At 42.4% G+C, this 15,914-nt stretch overlaps 1 protein-coding gene across 1 annotated transcript; it reads left to right on the top strand.

Moving 5' to 3' along the window:
- Positions 1-219: 219 nt before the first annotated feature.
- IGFBP3 (insulin like growth factor binding protein 3) lies at positions 220-14,266 on the top strand. The gene is made up of 4 exons (XM_027749903.2): positions 220-1,207; positions 5,381-5,607; positions 7,150-7,269; positions 13,258-14,266. Exons 1-4 carry the CDS (start codon positions 823-825, stop codon positions 13,381-13,383), a joined length of 858 nt encoding a protein of 285 aa, XP_027605704.1. The 5' UTR covers positions 220-822; the 3' UTR covers positions 13,384-14,266.
- Positions 14,267-15,914: the final 1,648 nt, after the last annotated feature.

Here is a 15,914-nt window from a genome sequence, read left to right as displayed (position 1 = left end):
GAGCCGTACCCCGCACAGCTGACTTCTAAGAAGTGCCCATAAACCGCCGTCAGCGCCGCGTACCCCCTACTACCCCCGCCCCGCACCGCCCTCCCAGCCTTGCGTGACCGAGCCCTGGATCCGGTGAGGGCCGGCGTTCCTGCGCGTTATTCACGGCGCGGGGCGGGCCGGCGGTCGGCGATATATAGGGACGGGCAGGGGACTGGCGGGGGACACAGCCAGGCGCGGAGTGGTGGGGAGCGGAGCGGGTGGCACGCAGGCAGGCGGCACGGGGAAAAAACCCAAGGGAATCTCGATTTTTCTTCCCCCTCCCCACTATTTTTACTCCCCTCCGTGCTTTCTCCTTTTTTTCTGAAACGCTTTTGGACCAGGTTTTCTTCAGACCGTCTGGGCTTGGCTTTTGATTTTTTTTTTGTCTTTTAACTTTTTCAAAGCTTTTTTTTTTTTTTTTTTCCCTGAGTGTTGTGTGTGTGGCAAAAAAGAAAAGTTACTGTCGAGCCAAGTAATTCAGGCGCTCTGCAGGCAGGAGGGGGGGAGAAGAGAAGGAAAAAGCTGCCTTTGTTGCTAGCGAGCCCTTGCTGCCTTTATGTGACTGAGGGCAAGCGACTGCAGGGAAGGCCGGCGTGCGAGAGCCGGCAGCAGCTCCCCGCCTCCTCGCTCCGGCAGGGCTGCGAGCGGCCGCCAGCTCCGCAGTTCCCTCGGAAGCAGCGCCGGCTGCGCTGCTCCGCTTCGCTCCCTCAGCACCCACCCAGAGCTCTGCCCATCCCGCTCCCGGCCGCGGTGTGCGGGGGCGGCTCCGGGCGGCTCCCTCCGCCGGTTGCCATGGTGCCGCGGCCCGGCGTGCTGTGGGCAGTGGCGGCGGCGGCGCTGGCGCTGCTGGTCCGGCGGGCGGCGGCGGCGCTGGCGGGGCCGGTGGTCCGCTGCGAGCCCTGCGACGCGCGGGCGCTGCAACAGTGCAAGCCCCTGCAGCCCGACTGCGCCGAGCGGGTGCGGGAGCCGGGCTGCGGCTGCTGCCTCACCTGCGCCCTGCGCCCCGGGCAGCCTTGCGGCATCTACACGGAGCGCTGCGGCGCAGGGCTCAGCTGCCAGCCGCGGCCGGAGGAGGCGCGGCCGCTGCAGGCGCTGCTGGAGGGCCGAGGGCTCTGCACCAACGCGACGGCGGGCGGCAAGCTGCGGGCCTTCCTGCTGCCGGGACCGCACGCTACAGGTAAGAGGCGAAGGGGTGGCTTGCCTGCGCGCCGCTCTCCCTCCTCTTCGCTACTTTCTTTCTTGCCTTTTTTTTTTTTTTTTCGGTTTCTTTTGTTGTAAGTTACAAGGAGAGCTGCCTGCAGCGAGGAGGCCCGGGCGAGCTCGCTGCGGAGCTCTGTCTCCGGAAAGGGCCCTCGCTCGCTGCCCGACGTCTGTCGGTCCGCGGGCCGGGGGCTCCGCCGGCAGCCACGTAGCCGAGTCTGGGATCGTTTTGAAGGAGGTGTGCTTTGACCGAAGGAAAGGACAATTTACTTCTTCCACCTTATTTTTGTATATATAGCTTTTCTTTAATACCGATGCTGAGAGGTAGCTCCTCGCAAAAGAGGCAGAGTTGCCTTTTTTTATTCTAAGAAAAAAAAAGGGGGGGAAGTGGGGGAGGGATTGCATGTTGCTTCTGCGGGTGCGTGGGACTCCCAGGCTACAGAGCTTGAATGGAGAGAGAGAGAGAGAGAGAGAGGATGAAATCCTCGCAGTTTGTCCCCAGTGTTCCTGGAAAGAGGGTGTGCAAAAAACTCGAGAGAGTGGGCTCTAATTCCTGCGCTGCAGCGTGGGTAAGTCAGGGAAATCTAAGCACAAAGAGGAAAAAAAGAGGAAGAAAAAAAAAAAACCAAGAGTTAAATATCCCTTTGGCCTGGAAAGGTAGTTATTCAGAACAAAGCATTTGCACAGCAGTGTTTAAGAGGACATTTGTTTTTTGCCAGCACTGCAAATAAATCTTTGGTCAAAAGAAGCTTTCCCGTACCTCTTCCGTGTCTTGTAAATGAGACGTTCACTGAGCGGGTTTTGTTTTGTTTGAAGGGGAAGGGACGGTTGGAAAAAGCTCTGTTAGCATGCACATTTGGAAACTTAAGACAGGGAAACTTGGGATTCAGATCAAGAAAGCACAGTCCCTCTATGCAAACATTTAATTAAACTGTTTGCTAGCCAACAGCAAGTATGTGAACATTTATTTAATAGAAAAGTGTGTCAAAAGGCTTTTCCCTATTTGCATTTTTAAAAAGCCAGGAGATTTTCTGCTAGGTTGCAGAGCCTCTTTCACTATCCTCTCCTTAGCTGAGGCAGTAGCACCAGTGCTCCAGTTAACTGGCTTCTGGAAGAATAGGCAAAGCCTTATTATAATTATTTATGTGCTGCTCCCAAGCTGTGACAATTTAAATGAGAGTTTAGAGGTATTCACTGAAGTTTTAAATCTTGGAACACGGAGCAGCTTCCTTCATCACATGAGCTTGGCTCTTCCTACTTATCCTTGGAGTGACACTGGAAACAAGGGGGCATCTTCTTGATACTTGAGAGTTGATGCTGTTTAATGTAGTGCTTCTAACACTGACTGTTGGAGAAGGAGAAAGGGGAAGACAGCTGCACTTTGCTGAAAATCTTTCCATTTTCAGCTGAATTTCTGAATTTGCATTCTTGGCTGAGGGAGAGCTCTGATTTTGAAATCAGCAGGAGCTTTGATTACTTAAAAGGTGCAAAGTAGGACCACACAGTTCACATTCAAGGAGTGAAGGTTGCAAACATAGTGTGCAAGAAGGAAGAAGTATTGCAAACCTATGTGATATGTAGTGCCCACCTCCTTGTGGGTACTGCTCCACTCCCAGCTCCAAATACAACACTCCATGGTACACACCCTCTCTGAGCAGGATCACATCATCTCCTTTACACACAGCTAGGTCCTGCATCATGTGCTATACTGTTGGTCATTACTAGTTCACAAAATTGCTGGAAATTGGTATAGGGTGGAGTATATTACAGTAGCACTGTAGTGGACCACTGACTTTCCAGTTGGTTTTTTTGGGCACGAAAGTGTTAAGTAGTAGTGTGCATGTGCAACCCTTCTAATCTGTTTTAGAAAAAGAGTCGGTAACTATCATAGCAGTTTTGTTTCTCTTATGAGGGTGTAAAGCTAGCATGGCACTAAGTTTTGTGAAACTGAGTTAATCAAATATGCTTTACAGTTTAAAATGTGGCAATATGACCATTTGAAATTGAAGTCTAAGAAGTGCTGTTGAAATATGATGGCCTGTGTAAACTGAAATGACCAGCCATGGTCATGAATATTCAATGCACATTATTTTCTACGTATTTTTTGGTAGAAGAGGAAAACTAGTAAACTGAACCGATCGCAGAAGACCTAGGTTCATGTTTATAACATTTTATTGACTCATTTCTTGCAAATTTCATTGAGAATGTGGGGGGAAAAAATACCACTGTTTCAAAACAGGACATTAAACCACCAAAAATATGTTCAAATACCACTGAGAGTCTGAGTTGAACCCACAAAAGCGAGGAAATTGAGAGTTAAGACTTAAACTTCCTTAATCCATTGGCACTGCAGTTTGGATTTTCCTGGTCAATTATGTCAGTTGCCAGCCGTGGCTACACTAAAACCACTGGTACCAAAATGTTAATTCAGATCCCGCTTCCTCTCATGTTCCTTCCACCATTCCTGTGTATTGGCAGTGCCACTGTACTGCCTGTGTTGAAATATTTAGTGTCAAATGAACTATGTGAATGCAGACTTTCAGGTTTAGCACTGAATTTCTCAGCTTTTGTGTCTTTCAAGTGAATCGTCAAATATAATTTTAATATTGGGTGCTATCATGATGTTAACACATCAGTTATTGTGCGTTCCCAATTGGATTTCCTTAAAAATGCAGCATAGACAAATATGTCAGAAGGGACAGGAACACTGGACTTATGGAGTATGTTAGAAAAATGTGTTTCTCCTGATGTCTTCTCAATGGTAAAGAGAAAATATTTTTGAAGCTCGAGGTGAAAGCAATGTTTGTCTTTTGACACCATTACAGAATGAATGGCATTTTTTCCATTATCTTTAAAGTGTGTTTTGTACACCTAGAAATGATTTTGATTTTATAGCAGAAGAATGAAAGCGTGCTGTTCTTTTTCTTTCCTGATCTATATGTTGAATAAAGTTGGGGGGGGGGGGGGGGGGAAGTGTTAGAGGTGGCTAATTAGAACCAGGAAACTCAGCGCGGTAGAGTTGATTGAATTAACGTCTCTTAAAAAATAAAAAAAATAAAAATTACCACCCTGGGGAAGGCAGAGCCATACCGCAGCCCATAAGTGTCCGGAGCCGGCCGCGTTGAGCTGGGATTGTTGAAGTCAACAGTGGCGGAGGGGAGGGATCCGCGCCCTGGCGCCGTTTGGGTGAGGCGGTCTGGGCTCCGGCGGCGCGGGCCTGCCCCCTGCTGCCGGCGGGCGGGAATGCAGCGAGGGCCGAGGGGCGGTGGCGCTGGCTGCTTTCCAGGTGTTGGGTGCAGGCTGCACGGGTGGTGGAGGCACCTTATGAGGCCGCTCTGAGCATCAGGATGCTTCAGTTACAAAAGTCATCACTTCTGTAACAAAGATGCTGATGCATGCTATCAGTAAGACAAGAGGGCATAGTCTTAAGCTGTGCCAGGGGAGGTTTAGGTTAGATATTAGAAAGAAATTCTTTACAGAGAGGGTAATCAGGCATTGGAATGGGCTGCTCAGGGAAGTAGTGGATTCTCCGTCTCTGTAGGTTTTTAAGATGAGACTGGATGTGGCACTTAGTGCCATGATCTAGTAACCATGGCGGTAGTGGATCAAGGTTTGGACTTGATGATCTCAGAGGTCCTTTCCAACCTGGCTTATTCTATGAATGCTACATTGTTCATCTTTTGATATATTGCTATTTTGTAAAAAGGAAAATTAAGCATTTAGACTAATCTAGTGGCTCGTTAATTGCGGGGAGACCTCATCCTGGTCTACAGCTTCCTCCCAAGAGGAAGGGGAGAGGTAGGCACCAAGCTCTTCTCGCCCTGACCAGTAATAGGACTGAGGGAATGGCATGAAACTGTGTCAAGGGAGGTTGGAGTTGGATATCAGGAAAAAGTTCTTAACCCAGAGGGTGGTTGGGCTCCCAGGGAAGTGGTCACAGCACCAAGCCTGCCAGAGTTCAAGAAGCATTCAGACAATGCTCTCACGCACAAGGCGTGATTCTTGGCGCTGTGATGTATGGGGCCAGGAGCTGGACTTGATGATCCTTGTTGGTCTCTTCCAACTCAGGATATCCTATGATTCATCTGCTCTTGCAGATGCAGCTGGCAGTTGATTAACATTGTTTCTTCTGCATTTGTTCTTTTTGAAGGAAATTCCAGTGATTCAGAAGAAGACCAGAGTACCAGCAGCACAGAAAATCAGGGCGTTCCAAACTCTCACAGGGTGCCAGATTCCAAGTTGCATCCACCACACATCAAAATAGATATCATCAGGAAAGTGCAAGCCAAAGATACTCAGCGCTATAAAGTGGAATATGATTCGCAGAGTACAGATACACTGAATTTGTCTTCTGAATCCAAACAAGAGACTGAGTATGTAAGTATTTTTGTATTTGATGGTTGGGTCCCATGAGCAAAGGTACAGCAGCTTACCAATGCTGCTGGTGTCTGTAAGAATGTGAAATAAGTCTGTCAGGGGCAGGATGCCTTTGTCAGCAAGTGGTCTTCTAGCTGTGTCTGCATGTTAGCTTCTGATACTGGTCTGTTTGACTTTGGAAGCTTACTTGAAAATAATAATTTAAAAAAAGCTGTTGATCTTTTTGTAATCCCAATTCAGGACCAAATCTGAATGCATGGGATTTGCAGTCAGTGTGTTTGAGCAGTAAGAGCAGCAATTTAAAGCGTGTGTTTAGAGCCTGTGAGATCGGTACAGAAGGAAAACGTGAAAGCAACAAAGCAGGTCTTTACTAAGCAAAAAACTCCATTTTGATCTCCGGTAGAACTGTGGAGTCTGTATGCTTTCAGACACTCACATAAAAGGCACTTTATATGAGCAAACTATTAATATTACCACTTGAAAGTATAAATGACATTACTTCACTAATTAAAAACTGCACCAAATGAGTCTTTGTGTCAATACAGCAACTTAAACATTTTTAAACCATGCAAAGAAATTTTTTTGGGTTTCCACTGAGGGAGTGGGCTTGTGGACCAAGTCAGTAATATGCCCAGACAGAATGTAGCTAAGCACAGAGTTTGTGGGCTGTGATTCTTGAGTCCCACTGCTGAGACTGACTGCCTTCTTGGCCTCTGGCAAAATGTGAACTCCTCTGCTCTTGGTTTTCTGACTGCTAAGTGGGGCTCATAATGCTTTACTCCCTACCCCGAAGGGCTGCAGTGAGAAATAATTAGTTGGTGTTTGAGACATGCTCTTAAAAGTGCTTCTGGAAGCTCTTTTTGGCTCATTGTCCAAGAGCTAATCCTCACTACATTGTTGTCAGCCTTTTGGAGATAAAGAAAGTAAGGAAAAATGACATACTTATCTAATGAGACTGTGTGCAACTGGTCCTTTGCATTTCTGCAGCCATTTGGTTCAGTGGAAGTTGGGAATCATTGTCCAAAGTTGAGGAATTTTATATATACATATACATTATGCCAAACTACTTGTTTTCAATTCAGTCTATTTCATTTAAGCTTTCAAATCCAGCAGAATCACAAAAATCAAATGTCATTAGGGAAGGCCTACCTAGTAGTATATTTCCAGTGACCTGCTTTCTTCTTTTCCCACTTGGTGCAAGGCCAACTTTTCCAAATTTAAGTTATATGTTACTGATTGACATACTGGTTAAGCCTTCCCATGGATATATGTGACTGTGATTTCAACTAGAAATGCCAGTAGGTGCCTCAGCATAGCATAGGGCTTTCAATGTTTAGAAATCGCTTTATCTTGAATAGAGCAGAGAGTCAGATTTTTTTCTGTGAATGGTCTGCCTTTTGACATATCCAGCCATCCCTTTGTTTTAGTGGATTTGCTTGAGTTTGTGCTTCGTGCCCTTTAAAGATTTATTAACTCTTATCTGAAAGATAGAATTTGGGAATTAAGTTTCATCTGTGTTTTCTCAAATATGCTTGTTAACAGGGTCCATGTCGTAGAGAAATGGAAGACACTTTAAACCACCTAAAGATCCTGAATGTCTTGAGTCCAAGGGGCTTTCATATTCCAAATTGTGACAAGAAGGGGTTCTACAAGAAAAAACAAGTAAGTACAGAGTTCTGATTATTTCAATGAATGCATTTCACCTTTTCTACATCTTTGTTGAAGGATCGTGCCATCAAGGTGCATTATATATCATTTTATAAAGGAACTAGTTCATTTCCAGTTTTAGGACCTGACTCGATAGTGCTGTACCTTGTCAAGTGGGGATAGTATTTTTATTTTCTGTTGGTCATGACAACAGGTTCATTTGAGAAACTTTGTACCTAATCACACATGGGTTGACTGGTGTCCTAGATACTAATGGCCTTTGGTTTAAAAAAAGCAGTGCCTCTGCAATAACCCACAGAGCTAATGTTGCAGTCACCATATGACTGCAATAGATCAATGCTTTGAATTGTAAATAGCTGCTTGAGAGTTCCTAGAAGAACTACACTGGATCATATTACAAAAAGCAACTTGAGAAGGGTATATATCTGTCCTTTATGTGCTACACAGATCGCTTCCAAAATCCAAGTCATGTTATCGTGAAAGTGATACTTCTAGTAGTTACTCTGCAGCAAGGATGGCTTCTCAGCCCTTTTCTCGTTCTGGGGTTGTGACCTTTCTTGTGAAATGCAGACTGAAACTGTGGGTATTTATGCTTCAGTTGTGTCAGATTGAGCTACAGCAGCATTCTCCATTCAGTGCTGTCCTTGAAGCTCATTCAGGAACTTGGGAAAGTGCATATTGCATCTAATTCCAGTGTTTAGTTAGTGGCCTGCCTCCAAATATGTTTCTTGGTATAATTCCAAAATTTCCTGAATTCAAAGGTTTCTTTTAAGACTTTTCTCAAGGACAAGTTTTGTTTGTGGACAATCTTGTCTCTCCCATTTGGGTTTACACAAGTCAGCCTCTCTCTATCTCTGGTAACCAAAGGAGGGGTTGACTCTGTTGCTAGCTAATGCAGTTCATTGGTTGGAAATGAGAGGCCAACCTCCAACCAGGCAACCTTATTTTAGGAATGGTATCTCTCCATTTTTTGGCTTCCAGCTTTCTTAGAAACAGTCTTTCCCTTTCTGATATTCCCTGGAGCTCTGCATTAAGCTGGCAGTGTCAGGTGGAGCATTTGCAACAGGGGTGAGATTTCCAGCCTTCCTTTCTGCCATCAGTCCAGCACTGACAGCACTGTTTGACCTTTGGTGCATGCTGCAGAGCTTTCTATGCTTCCCAGCTTTTCCCAAGCAGGTGATGGCAACTCCCAAGCAGGGAAAGTTTCTTCTTGTTGCCTGGAGCTTCGAGAAGCCTGTGTCAATCTCGTCGTGCTGCATGTAAACTAGCAGACAGCAACACTCAACATCTTGATCAGAGTTTTTTCAGAAAATGCTTTAAAGTGCTGTGCAGAGCCATAAAAGCATTTCCTTAGCTGCTCTTTTTTTGGTAGATCTTCCTTTCATCTCTCTTCAGACTCTGAGGTTTCTGGTTTGTCAGCAAAAGTGTAGTGATTTGCAGGCAGTCTCTGGCATGTGTATGTAGTAAATCAGATCCACAGTAAGCACATATTAAAGTGACTTGCTTTAGAGATGACTGTACTTTGAAGTGCAGTCATAGTTCTTCCACCAAGGCAGAAAAAAAGGAAATACGAAGTTAAAAAGTAGGAAAGTCAGATAATAATTTTACCTAGCCTTTGTTCCTGGAAGCTGAGAATAAGGTAGTGGTACAGAGAAAATACATACTTCTGCCCTCTGTGTAGTGTCTGTCCTGCCTAGAGACTTTCAAAACTGCTTTAGGAAAGGTTCCTCCACTATGTGCAACAGCCTGTCTGGTCAGCAAACATAGATGATGAAGGGACACTTTCATACTTGGCCAACCTTGTCAAGCACTGTGCCAATTTACCCAGGTCCAGTAGTTTCAATGGTAGTTTGAGATGACTTGGGATCTTGTAGGACATGCCCACAAATGGAGTCCATGTGAGTAAATATTCTACATGAAATTCGGTTGGTGTGTTGATCCCATAAATGAACCTCGATCAGTGCTGGGAACAGGCCTTTACAGATAAGGCTTGCAGAGGTAGCCTGCTTCTCTCACCAACAAAATACAAACCACAAACAGTAGTTACCCTCAAAGCATTAACTCCTAGAAAAAAATCATCAATTTGAAAAGTGAGTCCTGTCCAGACCTAATTAACTGTCTGCAAGGAGTTGTGGCAATTGTGTTTGTTTGGTTTCCTTTTGAAGCATCTTGTAGGTCTGATATTTTGAACACTGTGAGCAGGTGTCTAATCTCATTAACAGAATGCTAGGTTATTTTATTAATTCACTTCATTGCCATTATTAGCAGCATTCAATCTGTAGTTGAATTACATTATATTGTCACAAGAAAATGCAGAGTAATAGGTTAGGAAATAGATGGTAAATCCAATGAAAAATGAGTGCAAGGTAGGCATTTTGAATTCTGGAAACAACTGTCAGCACTGCTGTCTAGGATGAGAATGTGGTAGATGTGGGATGGTAGGAACCTGCTAAATTATGATTGTACTGGACACCATTAAACTCATTCAGGATGCACTTCACATATTCTGCCTTCCTGGTCACCTGCTCTTTCCAGTCAAGTTGAAAGCAGTTATTTTTCATGACATTTGTGGATATCTAGAAATTGACTTTTTAAGAACAACACATTTGCATGTGTGAAACAATTTTAGGAACATAAATTTATCTGTCAGGGTATAACATGAAAAATATTTCACACCTTGTGTTTATATATAAACTTCCTTAAGATCAGACCTATTAAAATTTAGAATTCTTCATCTTATTAAATCATGCATGTAAGGTTGTACTATTCAACTGTGGTATATAGGTATATTTATGTGGAATAGGTTGATACAGGCATGTTCCTGCCTCAAGCATGGTAAAAAAGGATTTGATGAAATTAGAACTATTATATGAGGCAATTACTAGAATTGCCCCATGTTTGTGTACTGCAGCCAGATACTCACCTAAATGTGAGCTGGCAGTGTCCCACTGAAAACAGAGCTGGGCTTGGCAGGAGCCAAAATGGCCTGAGGTATATGTCAATGCTGTCTGCAGTCTGTTCCTGAAGACCACAGTTGCAGCTTCATGGAGACCACTGGGTTGACCAGGAATTTAATGGGATACCATATGCTTTGCTGTGCCTTGCAAATGCCTCTGTGGCACTTCTTTATGGAAAGGAGAGGGGCAGGTGGCATGGAAGCTGGCAGCTGGTGTTTCTATCAGAAGTAATTAGTCTCCACCACTTGGGTAGTTTTCCAGCTTTTTGAACTTATGAAGTCATACAGAAGAGCTGGGCAGAGCCTTGAAATGTATGTGGAGTACAAAATTCACAAGAGCAGATATACTTTTTTTTCCAGATGATCTGTCTACGACTTCTGTGGGGAATACATGCTAGCTGTTTTAGGTTAAAAGCATCACTTTTGAATTAGAAGTGCTTTACTATTGACAGCAGGATGGAGTGGGTAGTGCAGAATCACAGATTGGAAAAGATAAATTGGTTCTTCATAGAGTGTTATTTCAGCTGTAAAATGATCCAAGGGGTTTGCTTTTTGAATGGGTTGTCTAGAAGAAGTAAAAAAAAAACAAATTAGAAGTAGGGAAGGTGTTTCTGCAGACTAACTTCATCTTGCAGTTAATTCTGAAAATTGATTGTGCAACCATAAAAAACAATCAACGCCTCCAACAACATGAGTTAACTTTAATTGATCATTTGTTTTGAGAGTGATGCAAGCCTATGAATCAGCAAGAGTTGTGTAACATACTTCATTTAGTAATTCTAAAAGGGGAGACTATGTTACTATTATTAGCAGAAGTGTATTCGTATTAGCAGAAGTGCCGGAGCACCAGGCTGGCAGCCAGAAGCCCTATGCTCTTTGGGCTCCATCTGTGCCTGCTTTGTTGGGAAAAACAACTCAAGTAGTGCCGCCTCAGTTTCCTTTTCTGTAAAATTTAAATTGTACAAAGACTGTTTTTTATTAATTCCTTTGTTTTGAGCATGAAGAATTTAAGTTGTTAAATGTTAACACTGCTTAAGCCAGAGTCCAGTCCACTTGCCATCAAAATAGAAAGAAAATTTCCCTTGACATCAGTGGACTTGGAGCAGCCATTCATAGAAATCCTGGAGAATATGTGTAAGCTCTAGTCAGGCTTTTGAGACAATAAACATAAGTAGTAAGACTTATGTTTAAAGACTTAAAGATAACTAGAACTGAAACGCAGGTAACAATTTAGTTTAGCAAATTATTAATGTAGCTGTTCTTTCAGTAGGTTTGAACCTCTTCACCCTCTCCTAAAACTAAGCTAACATATACTTTAAGCTGGATCTTGTTATCCTGCTGCTGTCCATTTTCACAGGGCTAATGTAGAAGGACTGCAAATTCACAGAAGGGAGGGCATCGTATTATTTCTGCATTGGGCTTGTTACTCAATAATATATCATAAGGGTGGATTAATTTGCAGTTATGGTGATTAACATTACTTCATTTACTCTAAAATAAACAACTTGCTGAAAAAATTTTATCTAATGTGTGACCTGCTTCTTTTACAAGTTCTTAGTGAAGACTGCCTGCACTACTCCATGCTCATGGGCCAGTGTGTGGGTGCATACTGTCCCTGGAGTGATCTATATTCACAGTTCTGTCCAAAATAGCACCCTGTCATCTGAGATACTAAACTAGACATGGAAAGGATCAGGCACTTTGAGCAGCATATGAAGCCCAACTCTTGCTTGATGTGTTCTTGTGTACCTGAACATGGAAAAGGCACTTAGAGTTGTGAGCCACTGCCATACCCTCCTGGAGACCCTGGAGAACAAGCAGTAGGGTGGTAGTGACCAAGTTTATCTGACTTTTACCAGCCCGAACCTCTAAAAACCTGAATTGCTATGAATGTGATCTTAGAGGCAACACTTGCTCTGCTTGTGCGATAGACTTGACAGTGTTGAGGGATGTAAGTAGCTTCAGTCTAGCCAATCTTCCTTCATCTTGGCAATGCAACAGACAAAACCTCAGGAAACTAGGTATGGTTGTGTCACTGTGTCCTTTGTCAGTATGTCCTGAGTAAAGAGCCCTTTTGTTTGCATTTGAAGCAAATCCTGTACCACCAAATCTCAAAGTGTGAGCTGACATGGGGGCTGTGTCTTGACAGTGAGGCTGATCATTGCAAACCTAGTGAGATTCTAGAGACATATCTTATAAGCGGGTAAAAGCCCTACAAGGTCCTAGAGGTTCGCAGTATGTAACTATATCCAGAGTTGCATACTGAATGCAGCCTGTAGCATGTTATCTCCTTTAGCTTTTGCCATTCTTAGTTTCTGGGGGGGACATTACTTAGTACATAGTAAACTTTATAATGCGTTTCTACTGCTTCTAAAGAGGTTCAGTGTCATTGCCTGTGGTAGTTTCAGGTTAGTCAGCATTGTTGTAATACCGCCAGTTAACTTAAAGCTGTCATAGATTATACCCTAGTAGATATGCAACCTTATTTATAGGAAAATATACATGTAAAGTTCTAGTACACCTAGCAGTTGTTGGAGTGATAATTCCATTACAGAAGGATAGTACATCTGTTAATAAACATGAGCTACAGTTTTGAATTTCCTCAAGCAAACAGATGCAAGCCAGGGGTGTTTATTGCTGCAATGGTTGTCTTTTCCAGACCTGTGCTTTAGTGTAGAATGTATCTGTTAACTTTCTTTTCCAAAGATGGGTCCCAGTCATTAGCCTGTACTGTAGTAAGTAGTCCTGGTATTCAAAGGGGGCAGCTGTGCTGCCAAATATAACAGGGATTACTTCATAAGGCTTTTTTTTTTGGTAGTCCTCAGTGCAGTTTTATTATGGAGCAGTTAGACCCAGAGGTATTGATTTTATTCAAATACTTTGTAGTGGTAACAAATACTCTGATTCTGTCAGATATGGTCAGGATATGGTAGTGCATCTATCAAATGAGCAGGAATCCCTGTTGTATAACACTAAGAGCAGAGAAAACCTAAATCATGCAAACCAAGTCTTTTATTCTGTTTCAGTGTCGCCCGTCCAAAGGCCGAAAAAGAGGTTATTGCTGGTGCGTGGATAAATACGGACAGCCACTTCCCGGGTATGATGGGAAGGGAAAAGGAGATGTCCACTGCTATAACTTGGAAAGCAAATGAGGGCTGGGTGCCAGCTCTTTTGGCATATGGGCGTGGCCACTGGACCTCACAGAGGCCTTGGGGGGGCTGGGCAAACACTGTGGACTGCATTGCATGTGGGAGTACCAAGCTCTGCTTCTGCAGCAGATGGAGAGTTGCAGCCTCTGCAGATGCTGCTGCAGCTACACCCTGCCACCAACATGCATTGAGCTTCCTATAGGACGTGTAGGAGCTCTGAAATCTCATGTAAACGTGCACTATTGATACCCAGAGAGAGAAAAACAAAAGGCACTTCAGAATGGATTCAGGGAGTCTCCACTTACTTTTTAAAGAAGGGCCTGTGACCAATTTGATCCTAAAAGATACTGTTGCTTTTTTTTACTTTATTTTAAAGAATTTATAGATTTTAAGCTTGTAGAAGTATTAAAGAAAAAAGACCCACAAAACAAACAAACAAACAAAAACTTACAAGGATTTAAAGGTAAGGCGTTTTTTACAGGTCTGATGGGAAACTTGTCTTCACGGGTAAAAAGTTTTATAAAAATCTCAAAGAACTTTTTAAAGAAATGTATTTCTAGAATAAAGACATGGCTATTTTTTCTGTAAAATATATTATGAATATTCTGTTAGTCTGTATTTAATATAATTGTTTTTTAATAAACTTTATTTAAATGTAACATGTGAATACCAAATATTACATGGTAATTCTAGTGTATACTTTTGTATGCAAAGAGAAAGCAAGGGTATGGAATGACTTAGAAATATGTTTAAATCCATATACATACAACTGACCTGTTCTAGATAATAGAAATTAATTTGTGGAGCAAAGGAAGTGTTTCCAGAAGAGTTTGAGATTTTGTGTATTTGATATAACTACAAATACTAAAATAATTTTTAAAAATTATTTTATTGTTATTTCTAATTGTTATTTTCTAATGTGACCATCACTGAATTATGCCACTGGAAAAGGATAACTGTTGCACTGAAGCCCTTGGTAAAGCTTTCTTCTGTTCTTTGCTTCAGTTTGTGCAACAGGGCTTACATTTCCTTCATTTCCTGCTCACACTAACACAGAATATTCATGGACAAAAAAATTACCATCACAGTACCAGCCTTTTTATTTGCTTATTTATTTTGAAAAGGTGTTATCTTGGTACATTCTACCAAAGCACATACTCTGTACGAGGAACTCCTGTTTCAAAACAATGCTGACAAAATGGGGGGATTGTGGGCCCTGGGTGTTGAGACACTTCGTTTATGCTACACACAATTGTTGCTTGATTTGACTATGGCAGAAATCATTTGCCTGCATCTAAGCACCATTGAGTTTAAATATTTAAACTAGCTGTCTTCCATGGTGTTATGTGTCTTTTTAATTGGAAGAGAAATTATTTGGTTTTGTTGTGGTATGTGATGCTTTCACATAAGGAAGGCTTTGGCAACATTATTTTTTTGAGGCTGATTGTTTACTGAACTTTGTGGAAAATTCTGTATGACAATGAAATCTGGATAATGAAAGGTAGACTGTGAAATGTAACATCTCTGGAAAGTAATGCCATATTTTGTATATGTATTTATTTATATATTTTATATAAATATTTTATATATTTATATAAATATATATTCTTATATGTGTCACTATAAATGTTTGATGTCACTGTAGAAAAAAGAAGCCATCAACTCTGTAATTTCTTGTTGAGTTGGGAACTCTGAAGACTGAGGACAGTGGGTTTCACTCTGATGGGTCAGGGGTTGTGTGATGGAAGAGAGACCATGGGGCCAAGGAGCTCGTTCCTTGCCCACTGCATGAATTACAACCATCCTTTTTCCTGCCAGCAGTGGCAAATGTCTTGAAGCTCCGACAGGGAAAGATTTGGTTTTGCAGTTCACCAGGACTGAGGCAGCCGAGCACTATAAGTCAGATGTTTAAAACCTTACCATTAATGTATTAGCTGAACAGCCCTATGTGCGTTCTGCACATCTTTCCAATTTCTGTCTAATTAAATGAGTTCACATCATGATGAAAACTGAAATTTTATAACCTCAGAGTAAGAAAAAAAATATACATGAAGTGATGCTTATTGCAGGCTAATACAGGTTTCCCGACAGATGATTACATAAAGTGTTGTAAGGTGAAGATTTGTTGCAATATTTTTGTTGCTGAAGCAAGTGTAATGCCTGCAGAGATTTGTTGGCAAAATAATAAGTGCTGAGCCTTTTTTTTTTTTTTTAATTTGTAAACCAGTTCCTTTCAAGTAATTTCACAGAGAGAAGTTATATTTACACCAATATTTGGGCATAACCATAGATAGAAAAATAAGAATTGAGTTAATCAAAGTGAATATTTTGCCTCTTTTTTTTAATTGCTATCTGGTGAGCCTTCTGAAAACAGAAGTCAGTTTCTTATCAAAAGTGGCCTTTGCAAGCCACATTTTGCAAGTATGCAAGAATGTTTTAGCAGCCTGTGAACAAGATTTCTGATTTGGGTATTTTGTCAAGTATTTAAGCTTTTTATGTTTTTCCCTGCCATTTAAAACAAATGGTTCAAGACA

This window comes from Pipra filicauda, unplaced genomic scaffold, assembly GCF_003945595.2.
Source record: "Pipra filicauda isolate LSUMZ 115617 unplaced genomic scaffold, ASM394559v2 scaffold174_size2080704_pilon, whole genome shotgun sequence".
Taxonomy (NCBI): Eukaryota; Metazoa; Chordata; class Aves; order Passeriformes; family Pipridae; genus Pipra; species Pipra filicauda.
This window is presented reverse-complemented; position numbering and strand designations above follow the sequence as displayed.